Source organism: Aplysia californica, unplaced genomic scaffold (assembly GCF_000002075.1).
Source record: "Aplysia californica isolate F4 #8 unplaced genomic scaffold, AplCal3.0 scaffold00328, whole genome shotgun sequence".
NCBI lineage: Eukaryota > Metazoa > Mollusca > Gastropoda > Aplysiida > Aplysiidae > Aplysia > Aplysia californica.
In genome coordinates, this window is record NW_004797598.1 from 91621 (window position 1) to 107116 (window position 15496).

The 15496-nt window shown below is 41.5% G+C and overlaps 2 protein-coding genes across 3 annotated transcripts in view; one reads left to right on the plus strand and one right to left on the minus strand.

Moving 5' to 3' along the window:
• Positions 1-1546: 1546 nt before the first annotated feature.
• The window catches only part of LOC101852779 (lipase maturation factor 2), a 69118-nt gene continuing 55168 nt past the window's right edge, over positions 1547-15496 (plus strand). The window contains exons 1-7 of one of the 2 annotated variants that reach the window (XM_013084908.2): positions 1547-1765; positions 2643-2693; positions 3552-3754; positions 5580-5608; positions 6272-6474; positions 9084-9109; positions 10180-10332. In XM_013084908.2, the coding sequence (XP_012940362.1) occupies positions 1672-1765; positions 2643-2693; positions 3552-3754; positions 5580-5608; positions 6272-6474; positions 9084-9109; positions 10180-10332 (759 nt within the window). In that variant the 5' untranslated portion in view covers positions 1547-1671. The remainder of the gene's footprint in view (positions 1766-2642; positions 2694-3551; positions 3755-5579; positions 5609-6271; positions 6475-9083; positions 9110-10179; positions 10333-15496) is intronic. The other variant, XM_035970850.1, reaches the window with a different exon arrangement.
• LOC101852555 (malignant fibrous histiocytoma-amplified sequence 1 homolog) overlaps positions 11128-15496 on the minus strand; it is an 18091-nt gene continuing 13722 nt past the window's right edge. Inside the window, exons 7-8 of the mRNA XM_035970851.1 lie at positions 15259-15487; positions 11128-14383 (exon numbers count right to left, since the gene is read on the minus strand). Coding sequence (XP_035826744.1) covers positions 12174-14383; positions 15259-15487 — 2439 coding nt within the window. The 3' untranslated portion in view covers positions 11128-12173. The remainder of the gene's footprint in view (positions 14384-15258; positions 15488-15496) is intronic.

Below are 15496 nucleotides of genomic sequence, written 5' to 3' on the forward strand. Positions count from 1 at the left end.
GGACTAGTCGATCAATATATTATATTCTATCACCCTCGTGGGTGATACCAACCAATAAACTTAATAGTGATACCCATACCATTTTTTGGGTTTGTTTGTTTGTTTGTTTGTTTGTTGTTGTTGTTGTTTGTTTGTATTGTTTTTGTTTTTGTTTTTTGTTTTTTGTTGTTGTTGTTGTTGTTGTTGTTTTGTTGTTGTTGTTGTTGTTTTTTTTTGGGGGGGGGGGGGGGGGTCGGCGTTTGTAAGGGCATATACAGTCAAATGAGCGCCCATTAAACATTTTTAGTTGTAATTTAGAATTTTTACTAGGTGGCGATCGAAGCTTACTCATCGATTTTAGGACCACCAAGGGATCTTTAACGTAACAACTTGCACACAGGACATCCGACTTTTTTCCTCCTACCCTTGGATCAGGGAGTGTGGCTGTAAGTAAGACAGAAGTGAGAGGGGCCAGGGCGTAGCAGTAGATAAGGCAGCAGAAAGAGTCAGAAGCCCAGAAGAGGGGTCCCCCCCCCAAAAAAAGGGGGGGGGGGGCAGAGGAGACGAAAGCTTGCATACGAGAGAATTTAACATTAATAACAGGTATTTGAAATCAGAAAATCGTTCTCTCTGTAACGTACCATGTTATGATCTCGAGACGCGTTTACCACGCTATTCACTTCCAATACGGAGAGGCCTCAGATTCCTGAATGTCCGTTTCTATGTCGTGATACTTTTACAGTCCTATTGGCTTATTCAGATCTCCATAGAATTCTTATAGTTCCTCATTGTCGAGCTGTGGGTGCTGATTATACTCGAAGTATTCCTGCACTGCATGCACGCTTTTTTTTTTGTTCTATAATATTATTAGGCCTACCTAGGCCACTGAATCTTTAACCCCCCCCCCCCCAAAAAAAAAAACAGCAACAAAAAAATACACAAAAAACAACAACAAACAAACAAAAACAACCACAGCTTTGTGTTCTATTTTAGAAAATCTTGAGTCTTGAATGCCTCTTTTGAAGGACTGAAAATATTCAAGCTCTCTTCTAGAATATGGGATATTATTAGGCCTATAAACACGTACGTAGGAAAGAATTAAAAACAGTTATAAAAGAAAGCATTACGGGGACTTTAAAAAAGGGAAGAAGCTTACCCCCCACCCCATAAAAAAGACATTAAAACAGAACATGCAAGAACTGAAGAAAAAATAGGAGGAAAGAAGAAAAGTATTCAGAAAGGCAAGTGCATGAAGAAAAGAGGGAAGGAAATTTAAGACTATGCCGTATGTTTAAATAAAAGAGCTGGGGGGGAAAATGCAAGGTTGAAAGAAAACGAGAAAGAAATGTGCAGAAAATTAAAATAATGTGAGTGAAGAAAGAAAAAAAAGTACGTTGAAAAAAATACCCCAAAACAAAACACAAAACAATCTAAATAACTACCCCGTGTCAGTCAAAGCCTGTCAAGATTTTTTCCCTTCTAATCAATTGTTAACCTATCTTCGTCCCTGAGTGCTGATGATATGCCTCAAGACTACAAAAATAAATAAGGTAACAATACGAATGTACGGAAACGCTGACATTTAAAACGCAAGCAAAGTCTAGCAGTTCGATGCGAACTAAGAAGGCTAGATTTGGGAACCTGCACGACTGTACTTTGTTCTTGTCATTTTAAAGGCAGTTCTCTTCGAAAATGGGTTCCTTATACAGGACGAGAGATTGTTTTCTCTGGTTTATGTCTCTGGTATATCTTTTCGCCTTTACGTCGTTGTATATTCAAATCCCAGGTAAGTTTATTCGGCCGGCAAACTATACCGCGTATAGGTCTTGGTCCAAGTTTCGGAATGATTCTAATTTCGTTCTTTTGGTTAAAAATAAATTTTGGCATAGAATCTTGATTCTATTAAGGGTTTTATTGAAGATGAAATTGAGGGAAAATATGTCTAGATCCAGACATAGGCTAGAGGTCTATATATTGATCTATAGCAACGAATATTGGATATGATATATGACAAGGCTATTACTACTATAGAAGAAGCTAAGCTAAGGCCGCGCTAAGGCTGACTAAGAAAGGTCTTCTAGAGGCCCGTGTTGGCCGCCAAATAGTCAGTCACTGAGAGGCACAGAAATGGAGAGGGCTCAGAAGAGGGGCTTGGTAGGCTTTGAATTGGTTTGGGAACTGCCATCTGAAATGATCTAGATCTAGATCTACATGTCGCCCCATGGCCTATGATGGCCAATAAATGCAGGTTTAGATTTTTAGTCAAAAAGTAAAAGTGCTGGGCTGTGGAGAAAGGAAGTGACTCGAGTTTGAATAGCCTCCCCCGTGGCTATTCGGGTTCAAACTGCAATGCGGGAAACTCCAAAACTTCCAAACTGACTCTTCTACTGTAATTTTAATAGTTTTAAAATTTGATTTTATTTGTCCCCTAGAATTGTGGCTATTTTAAATTTTAATGACTTTACTAACGATTTGCAGCTCAGCGTCCTTTTTGAGTCCAATCTCTTTGTAAGTGTTTACAAAACTTTAAAAGCGATGATCCGGATGGAAATGGTCGATTATTTGCACTGCATCATTGAACTGTGTTTGAACTTGCTTTCGTAATAGTAATATTCTGTTGTCTTCAGTTTCACTTTCAACAATGCTTTCCATTTCTTTCTCAGGTTTATATGGTGACAATGGGATTCTACCAGCTAAACTGGTTCTAAAAACTGGTGAGTAAATTGTTCGTCACTTGAATCTGTGATTGTGAAGGTACAGTTACTGCTGTATATTTAAGAAATGCAGGATGATGAGAGCTAAGGGACAAAATAAATAGTTTGAGAAGCAAAACTACCTTTCAACACCAAATAAAATGAATGTCCCAGCGCAGCTGAACATTTTATCAAGGGACAAATGAAAATGATCCTGACAAACAGCACCGGTCTGAAAATGGTATTTTGTACCTGCACTACTTTTTTTTTGTCTATTTAATTTTGTCTACTTTCCTTTTGTGGAGAGGTAGTACCCCCATGTTTATATTGTAGCAAAGAGGATATAAAGTGATCAGTTCGCAAGGTTTCTTCTTTCCGTTTCAATTTCAGATGAAAACTGGTCATTTAGTCCTGCTTTTATGAAGCATTTTAGAGAACAATTTTATTTTTATATTTATGGGAATCGCTTAAAGGCAAGGTTCCATTTGCATGTGTTGCCTCTAACATTTTCTGGTGAGCTGATTTTGCAGACCTGGAAGAGATTTTTTTTTGCTTGAATTAATTTCTTTTTGTGAGATTGCTTCTCATATAATTTATTATCAGTAAACTGAATTCAACTATGTTTTTAATTTTAGTGACATACTATATGAAGTGTTTTAGAACTCATAATATATTTATTATCACAGATGAGTGTGTGTATGTGCTTTGTAGTAATTATGTATGTATGTGTGTGTATTTGTGTGTGTCTTCTTTGTCTTTTTTTGTTTGTTTTTAAAAAAATAATTGTTTTCATTTCTCCTCCCCCCCCCCCCAATAAAAAACCCAAAAAAACAACCCCCCCCAAAAAAAAACAAAAAAAACAAAACAAAACCCCAACAGATGTTGACTCATGGCAAGATCTGATGGAGGGTCAGCCCACACTGCTGAAGCTGATGCCTCGCTTCGGCCTAGATGTACAGACCGGCATGGACCTGCTCTGCTTTGCGGGGATGGTGGTCTCTTTTTTCTGCGTGGTGTCGAGGACGGCCAGGGACTTTGTGTCCTTCACTCTCTTGTGGATGTTTTACCTGTCCCTTTACCAGGTGAGGCTTTTTTGATTTTTTGACGTGTACAGCAGTTTGTTGACTTTTTGGCGGAGGTTTGAGGCTCCTGCGATTAAATGTTGTGAGTGGGCTCAGGCTCTCAAGCAATTGCTGCCTCAGAATTACAAATTACAAAGTTCCGTCTGCTCGGTACATAGTTTTGAGAAATTTGACGTCAGAGATTTTGAGTGGGTAGTTGGCGGGTGCTCTGGTGTGGTTTGCTCCTTCTTTCCTATCAAAAACTATCGTCCTTCTCTCTCCTCCTCCTTTTATTTGTATTTGTTACTCCCTTGTAACACCTCTGATCTTCGGCACTTATATGAACTTGTGTTGCTAGTGCCGTAAAACTCTTACTAAAACAAAAAGAGAGATTTTGAGTTTCACATTATGTCAAGCTTTTTGGAATGCAATTCTCTGAATTTCCTGATAGCTACTCCAGATAATGTTACGATTTTGATAGAGCAGGTAGAAAATTTGATTTGTGACCTCATGGTCTTTGTAATTTAAAATGGCCAACAATTTGAAATACAACTTTGTAATTTGAAGGCGTGCAATGTCAGTGATTCAGATTTCAGGTGCCCTTGAGGAAGGTACGCCGTCTTGAGCACAAAGACAGAGCATGGTGCTCTGTTGACCTGCAGTGGTGTGCTAACGAGTATAAAAGTTGTCTTTACAATTTGTTCGAGAGTTCAGAGAGGAATTATGTTTTGTATTAAATGTCATTGAGACGTAGTCAGTCTTTTTTTCATGTTAGCATTGTTCTGCCATTAGGCCTCTGTGATCAAAATTTCTTTTCCAGATAAATAATAGTGATATTTTTCTTAACTTTCTGGTGTTAAATTTTCTAGTCTTAAGTGTAAGAAAGCACCCATCATAGAGCCTTTCTTATAGGCTTACTGTCTGTTTGTTAAATTTCTCAGAAAAAGTCTCGCCATATTCAGTCAGCAGTAGATAAATAGTAGACCGATACATTATAAATTATAAATATTGCAGTATGTAGGAGTGGATCAGTACCTACAGTTCAAATGAGACTGATTTTGTAAATGGGGGTTGGATGATCAATATAATGTGTCACAAGTAAATTTCAAAATCCTTTTTTTAAGGACATAACAGAAAGTCTGAACTTTCTGAGTTTAATAATGAGGTCAGCCTGAGAGTTTTTGAATTCTGAAATATGAAAATTCCAAAACAGCCATGCGTGCTAAGAGAGAAGCTGAGCAGAGCATTTGTGTTAGATTAAGCGTGTCCTCATTTAGGAGTTCTGCAGTGTGTATTCATTGTTTTACATTCCTTCACAAATAGCTTCATGTAAGACTCGTATCATGTGTCACTTTTTCAAAGTGATGTATGGTGGAGTGGTTAAGTCTTTCACTAAGCAGTTTAAATACTCTTGCACTTGTTTTTTTGTGATAAGGTGCAAAAATTGAGAATTATGTCCGTTTTAGTTTTGCCAGATGCTGATCAAAGGCTTGTGCTTTGGGCTGTTGTAATAGTAGGAAAGCTCTCAAATAACTTTATTTAGTTGGGAGTGCCATAAAACTCTTTCTAAACTTAAATTAATGCTGTTGCGAGTGCCGTAAAACACTTACCAAAAAACAAAACGAAAAAAAATTAAATTAGATCGACTATTAAAACATAGAAAGAAATAACTGTTGTGAAATGTAGCTGTACATGGGTTTTTAATTACTTTCTACTAGTATGAGTTGGTTTATTGTATGCTGAATTTGTGTTTCTTTTTGAAAACATTTTGTGCTTTAAAGAAAATCTTTATGATGTTGAGTTTAGAATCCTTCTTTTACTGATATTTTTGTTCCTTTTTTTCCAGGTGGGGCAGACTTTCATGTGGTTTCAATGGTAAGTCAAACAGATAGTCCATTGTACATTCTCAAGACTATATCTCTGTCACAGGGTGATGCTAAGGTATCAGTAAACTATCAAGACCCGCAGGTTTGTTTCAGCAAACTTTTAATTATACTCATCTTTACTATTCGTCCCTAAAAAGTTAATAGGCGTGGGTTTTTTTGTGTGTGTGCTTCGTGTGTGTGTCATTCCCTTGAGAGTGAAGAATAGTTTCATGACGATATACCAGTTTGTACGCCATGTTTCAGAGAGCTCAAACTTTTCGTAATATTCACCTTCACCTTCACCTATCTCATGGTCTGGCTGACTGTTAGGTCGCCAATGTGGATTTTATGATCAGTTTCGTTCACTCCTCGCACTTCATATTATGAATTGTTAAAAGGAATCTTGATTTTTAAGAAAATAATTTGTCTCTCTCTCTCCGTCCCCCTCTCTTCCCCTTTCTCTCTGTCCCTCTCTCTCTCTCTCTCTCTCTCTCTCCCCCTTTCTGTTTCCATCCCCCCCCTTTCCCCCCCCTCTCTCTTTCATTTTCCCTCTCTCTCTCCCTCCCTCCCTCTCCTTTCTTCCCTTCTTCCCTCCCTTCTTCCTTCCCCCCCCCCCCCCCCCTCTCTCTGTCTCTCCCTGCCTCTGACATATTTTGCCCAATTTTCTCTGCAGGGATATTTTACTTCTGGAGGCTGGCTTCCTCACCATTATCATAGCCCCGTTCAACTTGCAGCTGCTGGGGCGTAAGCGACCAGTGGGCAACCCGCACGACAGCATCACCATGTGGCTGGCCCGCTGGCTTCTGTTCCGGCTCATGTTTGCCTCCGGAGTTGTCAAACTGACCAGCCAGTGCCCGACCTGGTGGGGGCTCACAGGTAAGAGAGAGAGAGGGGGGGGGGAGGGAGGGAGAGAGAGGAAAGGAGGGAGGGAGAGAGAGAGAGAGGAGGGGAGGGAGAGAGAGAGGGAAGGAGGGAGAGGGAGAGAGAGGAAAGGAGGGAGGGAGAGAGAGAGAGGAGGGGAGGGAGAGAGAGAGAGGAGGGGAGGGAGAGAGAGAGGGAAGGAGGGAGAGAAAGAGAGAGGGGGAGGGAGAGAGAGAGACACACACAGAGACAGACAGACAGACAGAGAGAGACAGTGAGATAGATAGATAGATTGACAGAGAGAAGGAAAGAGAGAGAGAGAGATCCTCTTGATCTTTGGATAGGTTTATTTTTTACTTTTTTCTTCCTTTTTTAGTTGAAAGTTTGTCAAACCCTGCAGTTCAATAAAGTTTGCGAGTGGTTGGCGGGTGCTCTGGTGTGGTTTGCTCATTGTTTCCTATCAAACATGTATTGTCCTGATCTTTTCTCCTCCTCTTTTGTGTTTGTTACTCTCTTGTAACTCCTTTAATCTCGAGCACTTATATGACCTTACTGTGTTGCAAGTGCCATAAAACACTTACTATAGTCACACAGTGATGTCAAAAATTTGTGACGCAACTTATCCTCAAATGTCTTTTTAGCGGGTATATCAAGAGTCACCCGTACTTTGTGCAGCAGTTTGTCCCAATTTGTCTAAACTTAATCATATTTTTCCACATCAGTTGAGGCTAGATTTAAAAACTTTTCTTTACAAATTTATATAAAATACTACAAGTCTCCTTCAAGCTGAAAATGGAATTGTTCACAGCATTTCCCGCTTCTCCCACACATTTTGTATACGCATATGAGTTACGTCACAGCTCACCGATGATACTTTTTAGTGGCTCAACTAATTACAGGAAATTAATTTTACAGTGAACACTTTTTTGCACTAAAAGTTCTCAAAACATGTGTTCAATTAAGATAATCTCCCGATTAGAAAAAAATGACAGACTTGCTTTTAAAAGCGATATCGCCACAGCTGTAAACCTTTTAAAATCAGTAGAAACCACCCACTAGGATTTTTTATTAGTATTTGTTAAGGAATTTTCTAGAATAATGCTGACAGGTCTTTACATAAATACTGAACTGTTAAGACAAATTGATACCAGTCACTGTGCAAAAGCTGAAGAGTTTATGTTCGATAGTTAAGGAGATATTTGACAATAAGTTGCACCTCGAATTTTTGAATGCCCTTTAAAACTTTAAAAATTTAGTAAGTTTCTCCGCTGAATTACACCGAATACCAGGCTTGCTAACTAAACTGTTACGAAATTCCTAGGACTGTCCCGAATTCATCAGTTGGGAATTCGAGAGGACATTACGAACATTACTCCTGAAAACCAGTCCCACTTGATGTAATTTTGTTTGTTGAAATGTGATCTGATGGTATAATGTTGCGTGTCCGTGATTGAATTTTGAAAAGTTGGCAAGCCTGCCAAACACTTAATGGAATATAGAATATGTCTGTATGGCTATTTTCAACTGTTTCATCATCATGGCCTTCCTCATTGTGTATCAGAGTATAGATCACGAATAAATACATTTCCCTTTTCCCTATCCTGGGCCAGCTTCTTGATATTATTCCATTCAACTGTTGAGTAATTATCGTTTCTCTGCCTTTTGGTTAAGATCAAAGTGTAATATCTGTTCCCGACCTTACAGCCTTGTTCTACAAAACAAAGTGATACTACATGAAGCTGATGAGGCTTCGGCCTCTTATAATTATCCAGTGGATGGCAAAGTCCTCTCTAAACCCCCCCCCCAAAAAAAAAAACAACAACAACAACAACAAACAATAATAATAATATTTAAAATTTCTGTAGCACCTTCCAGGCTGAAGGGCTAGAACTCACATGGCTACTGGATTGGAAAAGTAAAGTAAAGTAGCAACGTCCTTTTAAAAAATAGAGCTCTGTTTTAAAAATAAGGTGTGAAATTTTGTAGATGAGATTCATGAGCATGGGCAGTGTATAGTCGGTTACCTTGCAAAGGAATTTAACACCTTCGTAACACACGGTCAGTTCATGCTTCATCTAGCACAGTTTTGGATCCCCGGGGACAAAAAGTTATGCTAGATTTAGTGGTCAGTTACCTTATAATTAGACTTGGTTTGTAAATACTGCTATCTCTAAAAGGAAAAGTTTTTTTTTTTGTACAGGAAAAATATCGTTGAGGGCGAATCTGTGATTGCTTTTATGAAATGCGTCTAATAGAAGCGGTATGCAGAATACAACCTATGATAAATGGCGTTCGTCACCATGGTCCTCGTTCGTTCTTTGCAAGGCATGACAAACGCCATATATCACAGCAGCATCTTGGCTCCTTTGCCGTATAAGAAATAATGACGAACGGTGTACGTCGTATAGGTCACAAAGGGGTTAAATTAAAGTATTTTTGTCTCTTTCAATTGGTTTTATATGTTAGTCTCAGAAATTAGATGAATACTGAACGTTTGGTTGGGTAAAATGCAAGTACTTATTTGTTAATTTGTTGTGTAAAATGCAAGTACTTATTTGTTAATTTGTATTGAAATGAAATTACTAAATGATGTGCTAAAGTTTTGTTGTTCTTGTATTTTTCAGCTCTGAACGTGCATTTTGAGTCTCAGGTAAGGAGCATGCACTATTTTTTCATCATTTTGGAATGTGTATAGTGTATGTTGTTAGAGTGCAAATACAGCTGGACACAGATAACAGGAACATGGAAAACTCAAAATCATGGATAGCTCATACAATTTGCCATTTCTTGACTGATATAGTCTCTTTAACCCTCTCATTGGGAGGGGCTTTGTGTTCCTGCTGTCAGCACTGATGTTTCAGTTAAGCTCGTTAGCCAGGACAGCAGTCTCATGTCTCTGTGTTATTGGACTAGCGGTCTAGATCTAGCCCATTCATGACTTATTTCATCAATCGTGTCACTTTCTTCTCTTTCCTTATTTCCATATATATTCTCCCCCCCCCCCCCACACACACACACACACATCTTACTAAAAATCTCGAAAAATTTGCAGATCGAAAAAAAAAAGGGAGATTTCCCACCTTTTTAAAGCAAATTTAGTACTGTTTTTCTTTGCACGTTGAATTAATTGGATTAGTCTTAGTCTTAGCGGACACCCAATACCTACCAGACTGGAAAGTCTTAAAAAATTTTTTTGGGTACCTTGTGTCTTCTTCTTTTCTTCGTTCTTGATATCAGTGTGTATTTCCCATGAAGTTCTTGGAGCCCCACACGACTAGTATTTTGCCAGTTTAATTAGTCTTAGTATGGACCCAATTCAATCTTATTGATTTTTTACTCTAACAGTCTTCCACTTATATTTTATTTACATCTGAAAGGAAACTTTGTGTCACAAGTATAGATTATTAAGAGTTTTAAAAAAGTTTGATTCTTGGCTTTTAGAGAAAAGAGAGAAGGTGGGGGAGGGACAGAGGAAAAAAATTAAAAACTGTTTGTGTGTTTGTGTTTGTGTTGAATGGGTTGATATTAGGAGTCAAGTTAGACATCAGAAATTATTTTTTTTCAGTGTGGGAAATGTTTGTTTAATGCAAAAGTTTGAAACGATCAGTAATTTAGTATGAGAGAGCATGCGTTGATGTTGACAATGTAAAATATGAGAAATACTCGTTGTTTGACTTGAGCGTAACTGTGATATAATGTTTCCCATGTTTGCTGTTTCAGTGCATTCCAACGCCTGCTGCCTGGTACTGGCATCAATTTCCCGAGTGGCTCCTGAAATTGAGCGTTGTAGCGACCTACGTCATTGAGATTCCAGTCCCATTCCTCTTCTTTTCTCCCGTGCGCTCGCTCAGAATATTTGCATTCTGGTCTCAGGTGAGGAAATGTTTGCTAATAATATTTGGGGGGAAGGTAGGGCTTGACGGTTTTCTCCACTTTCTCCATTCCTGCTCCATGTTTGTTTTGTCATATTGTCATACTGTTCTTTTCCAAATGCAAGATTCAGTATGATGGGTGGTTGGCTGGTGCTGTGGTGTGGTTTGCTCCTTCTTTCCTATCGAACAACATCTTTCTTCATAATCTCTACTCCTTCGTTTCTTTGTATGTTACTTTGTAGTAACACCTTTAATCTATGTCACTTATATGACCCAGTTGTGTTGCAAGTGCCATAAAACTCTTATAGTGGGTGGTTCGCAGGTGCTCTGCCGTGGTTTGCTCCTTCATTTCTATCAAACATCTGTCGTCCTTATCTCACCTCCTTTTTTTTGTGTTTGTTACTCTCTTGTAACACATAATCTATTCTTCGGCACCTATTTGACAGTTGCCCATACTACTACTACTACTACCTATTTGACCTTATTGTGTTGCAAGTGCTATAAAACTCTTACTAAAGCAATACTAAAACAAAACTCTTATTATTAAAACTAAAACTAAATCAATATGGCCGTCATTGTGAAGGAGTGGTTTCAAACTGATAAACAATATCTTCAGTAAATGGGCGATTGGCTGGTGCAAAGTCAGTATTTTGAAGGTGTTGAAATCTAGTGTTGAAATATAACTGACTGAATATCATGTGCAAAATGAGATTAGGTTCCTTTGTATGGTTGCAATTCTTTCTGTTGTGCACATCGCTCTCTAAAGTATACAAAAACGCAATAATGTGGGCAGCAACAGTGTTCATTTCAATGTACTTTTATTTACAACGGCAAACATAAAATGTAAGTATAATTAAGTCCTTATAAGTTTAGAAAAAATATCACAGATACAAGAAATCTTTTTTATGTTACGGTTAACGCAAAAGAATGATAGAAGTATCACATCTACACAGTCGTAACAAATATCACAGGTGCTTGAGTTCTGTTTTCACCTTCTTACAAAGTATTGTACTTTTATTTTGTAAGAATGAATTATTCTCCGTATTCCATCAGTTCCCACTGGTATCTTACTTTGTATTTTCAAGTCGAGAGATACAACGAAATAGAAACCCATGGTGTGCAGTGTGATATTTTGAGAGTTAATAATTATAATCATCCCCTGTATAAGGTTGTAATAAGCAGAAAGATTTCTCTCAATACAATGAAGGGCGAGACCTACACACACTGCAATGCCATTTTTTGAAAATAGCGTCCTAACTCACTGATATTCTGTACTGTTAAAAAGGCAAGTGGTGTGGCATTTCTGGATGAAGTATCATGGACTTCAGTAACACTTGTTGCAGAGAAGCAGTTCGTTTTTTTTTTCGTTTTCTTCCAAAATAAATCAAGAATAAACGTCTTGATAAACCTGCAATTCCGTGTCTCATTCAAGGCTCTGGGGAAGCAGAGCTTGAGGAAAAAGAAAACTTTGTACATTTTATATTTATCTCAGTTCTTGATTGGGTGGTTGGCAGATGCTCTGGTGTGGTTTGCTCCATCCTTTCTGGTAATACATCTATTGTTCTAATCTCTTCTCCTTCTTTGTGTTTGTTACTCTCTTATAACAACTCTGATCTTTGGGCGGGTGGTTGGAGGGCACCCCTGTTGGTCCTACTTCTTTGCATTCCTTTTGTTGTTTCAGTCTGTCTGTCTGTCCTACAATTTCCCACCACTAAAATACCGTTATTGTGTCGATGTGCTTCTCTTTACTCAAACGAACAAATCTGATCTTTGGCATAAAAAATAAAAATTGTATGACCTAATTGTGCTGTAAGTACTGTAAAAGTCTTACTAAAAGAAAAATCAGTTCTTGAAAGAAGTGGACCTGCTGAGTCGGCTGGCCCTCCTGGAGTTCCCCGGCACGGACAGCTCGGTCTCGGCGAGGGCCTTGATGATGCTCCCCCCCATGGGGATGGAGAGCTTCCAGTAGAGGCTCGGGTACCTCAGCAGCGTGGTGTTGAGCATCTCCACCAGCTCCCTCATGAGGTCCTGCACCTCGGTGAAGTCGGGGCCTCTCACCACGATGGTGACGGTGCCCGCCGAGTCTTTGTCCTTGGAGTGTTGGACGATGAGCTTCTCTGTGTCGCAGGCGGCGTAAATGAAGTCTTTCCAGTCGAGCCGCTCGTCCACGAACTCGTGGATCTGGGCGGAGAAGCTGGGGATGATCTCGGGAGGGTAGTAGAACGGGAAGGTGTAGATGACCGTCAGGTCCCGCTCCCCGTCGGTCGGTTTTGCCGGCCACACTTCTCGGAGCAGCGTGAAGTCGGTATCCTCGTTGTACCAGGGCACCACCATCAGTGGCCGGTTGTACAGAGGTCCGATGGGCACGTCTGGTTCCGGTACGGCGTAGCACACTTCCAGCAAGGGCAGCAACTCCAACAGCTCGGTCAAGTCGTCGTTTTTAAAGTTCATGTGGAACCAGAGGCAGTTGAGGAGGGGCCTGGAGATCTCTCCGGTGTGGAGGAAGATGTTGGTGGTCTCCTCAAACTGCTCCCTGCTCAGCCGGCCTTTGCTGAGGAAGACTTTGTTCTCGTACTGCAGGTAGTCCTGAATGTCGTGGCGGTACAGCGAGGCCAGGATGTCCACCAGCGTCTTTGGTTTGTGGAAGACAATTTCTGACAAGCCCGGCACGTCCTGGTACCACAAGACATCGGCGGTGTCATGAAGGTACAGGATGCATTCTCGGAGTTCCTCCCCTTTGATGCTGAAAAGGCTGGCTGTAGCCTCCAGGTCATCCCAGTACAAGTAGTAGCCCTTTCTCTGTTTGAGCATAGCCCGCATCCTGTTCCAATGTGCCGGCACATGTCTTTGTGCATGTGGGAAGAGATTCTGATCTATCGCCAAATGTTCGAGCTCGTTAATTAAAGGCAGGATGCCCTCTAAGCTGTCAGAGGCGCTGACGACTGCAACCTCTGGCAGGACTTTGAGCGGAGTTTTCAAGATATCTTTCAATTTCTGCTCCCTAATATTCATCATTTTGAGAGCCGCGTCCTCGATGTCAGTGAGCTCTGATGTTTTCTTGCCTGTCATCTTGGCGATGTCAGCCTGAAGTGATTCTAGTTCCTCCTGAATTTTTTCTTCGTGGTTTTTGAGATGCTTGTTGACGAGATCTTTGACCACTTCGTTTTGCGGCGGCTCTGGCACGGCTGGCGTGCTGGTGTTCCTGGCGATGGCGGCTTCGTCTTGAGGACCCATGTCAAAGAGATCATCTTCCTCCTCCTCCTCTATTTCTCCCCCGCAGCGACTCCTAGATTCTTCGGAGGCGGGGTACAAAAGCTTGAGTTCGTGATCAGAAGATATGGTCTTCACGTCGTCCTCATCGTCCTCTATCACGGGATGCAGTAGGTCGACCTGTGTGCCCACTATTTTAACAACAGCTCCCGGGGTGGTTGTGCTGAGCATGTCCAGCCACTGGCCAATCAGGGGGTAGAAGGACTCCTCCGTGAAGGCCATCGCGTTGTAGACGAGGAGCACCAGGGCCTTGCTGTCGAGAAAGAGCTGGTAGAGGATCCGGTAGCTGGGGTCGCCGCCGAAGTCGTTAAGCACAAACTCCACGTTGTTCTCCGTCTTCCACATGGTCTGCTGCAGGATCCGCGTCCTCTCAGCCAGCCCTCTGGTCAGCAAAGACTTCCTCAGGCTGAGCACGTTGACCAGGCTGGTCTTCCCGCCCTGGCTGCTCCCCAGCACCTGAATCTTCTGCCTCTGCAGGTTCTCCGTCTTGATGATCATCAGCTTCTTGAGGTACTCGAAGATGTTCTCGGGCTTCTCCGTGCGCCAGATCTCGGGCGGGGGCTGGTCCAGCGGGTTCTTGTACAGCCACAGCCCGCACTTCTCCAGCTTGTGGAAGCCGTGGGCCTCGGTCAGCTTGGTGAGCCGGTGCATGGCCATGGGCAGGGCGCGGATCTCGTTGTCGGTCACGTCCAGCGTGTGCAGCTCCCTCAGCTCGCACAGCTCCTCAGGCAGGCTCTGCAGGTTGTTGCGCTCCAGGATCAGGATCTGGAGGGACGTCAAGCCTGAGGGGGGTGGGGGGGGGGGGGAATAAAAAATAAAAATGTATTAATTACATTTTGTTGACATTTACTTATGCAAACTGAGCCCAAAAATGTGAAATTATGCGATTCTGTTAATTTTAAGAAAGAATGGTAAAGGAAAATAATCAGAAATTATGCACACAAAAAATTAAATTTGGCCAAATTAATACAACACCTCACCATTGTCCATCTCTGAAATAACTTTATAGTGTTGATAGGGGCATTAAACCTATACCATTTCACCATTCTCACACCAGACCATTCTGAAAGGCGTCAGTAGCCTAGTCGTTAGGCTGTAGGACCCATAGTCATGAGATTGCGGTTTCGGGGTTTGAGCTTCAGCTCGGTTCAACGTTGTGTCCATGGGAAAGGCACTTTTCAAGAATTCCACTTTGGTTCGGTCTTTTCGGAGATGAAGGTCCCCGCCTCTTAAATAATCTTTTAGTGTTGATAGGGGCGTTAAACCTATAGATACCATTTCACCATTTCCATTGTGAAAGAGGTGTTTGAAGGAAGGATGTGGGGCAGGAGAGCCAGGGGAAGACAAAGAGTAACATGGATGGACAAGATTCTAATTCCCGCTTCTGTTGCTAGTACCGTAAAACTCTTACTAAACCAACCAACCTACCCACCTACCTACCTACCTACCTATCTCCCTACCTACCTCCCTACCTACCTCCCTACCTACCTACCAACCAACCAACCAACCAATAAACCAACTAACAAACAGACAAACCAACCGACCTTTGATCTCTGTTCTGGGTCAAATTGAGCTCCTCCAGCTGGGTGAAACTCTTACTGATTAAAACAAACCAACAACCAACCAACAAACCAACCGACCAATCAACTAAACCGACCTTTGATCTCGGGCGGGAGGCGGCGCACCCTGTTCTGGGACATGTTGAGCTCCTCCAGCTGGGTGAGGTGTCCGATGGTGGGTGGCACACGTTCAAAGTTGTTGCAGGACAGCCGCAGCACGCGCAGACCCTTGAGCCGGCCGATATCCTCCGGCAGGTTGGTCAGCAGGTTGTTGGACATGTCTAGGACGCGCAGGTACTTGAGGTTGTAGATGCTGGGCGGGATCGTCTGGTGAGG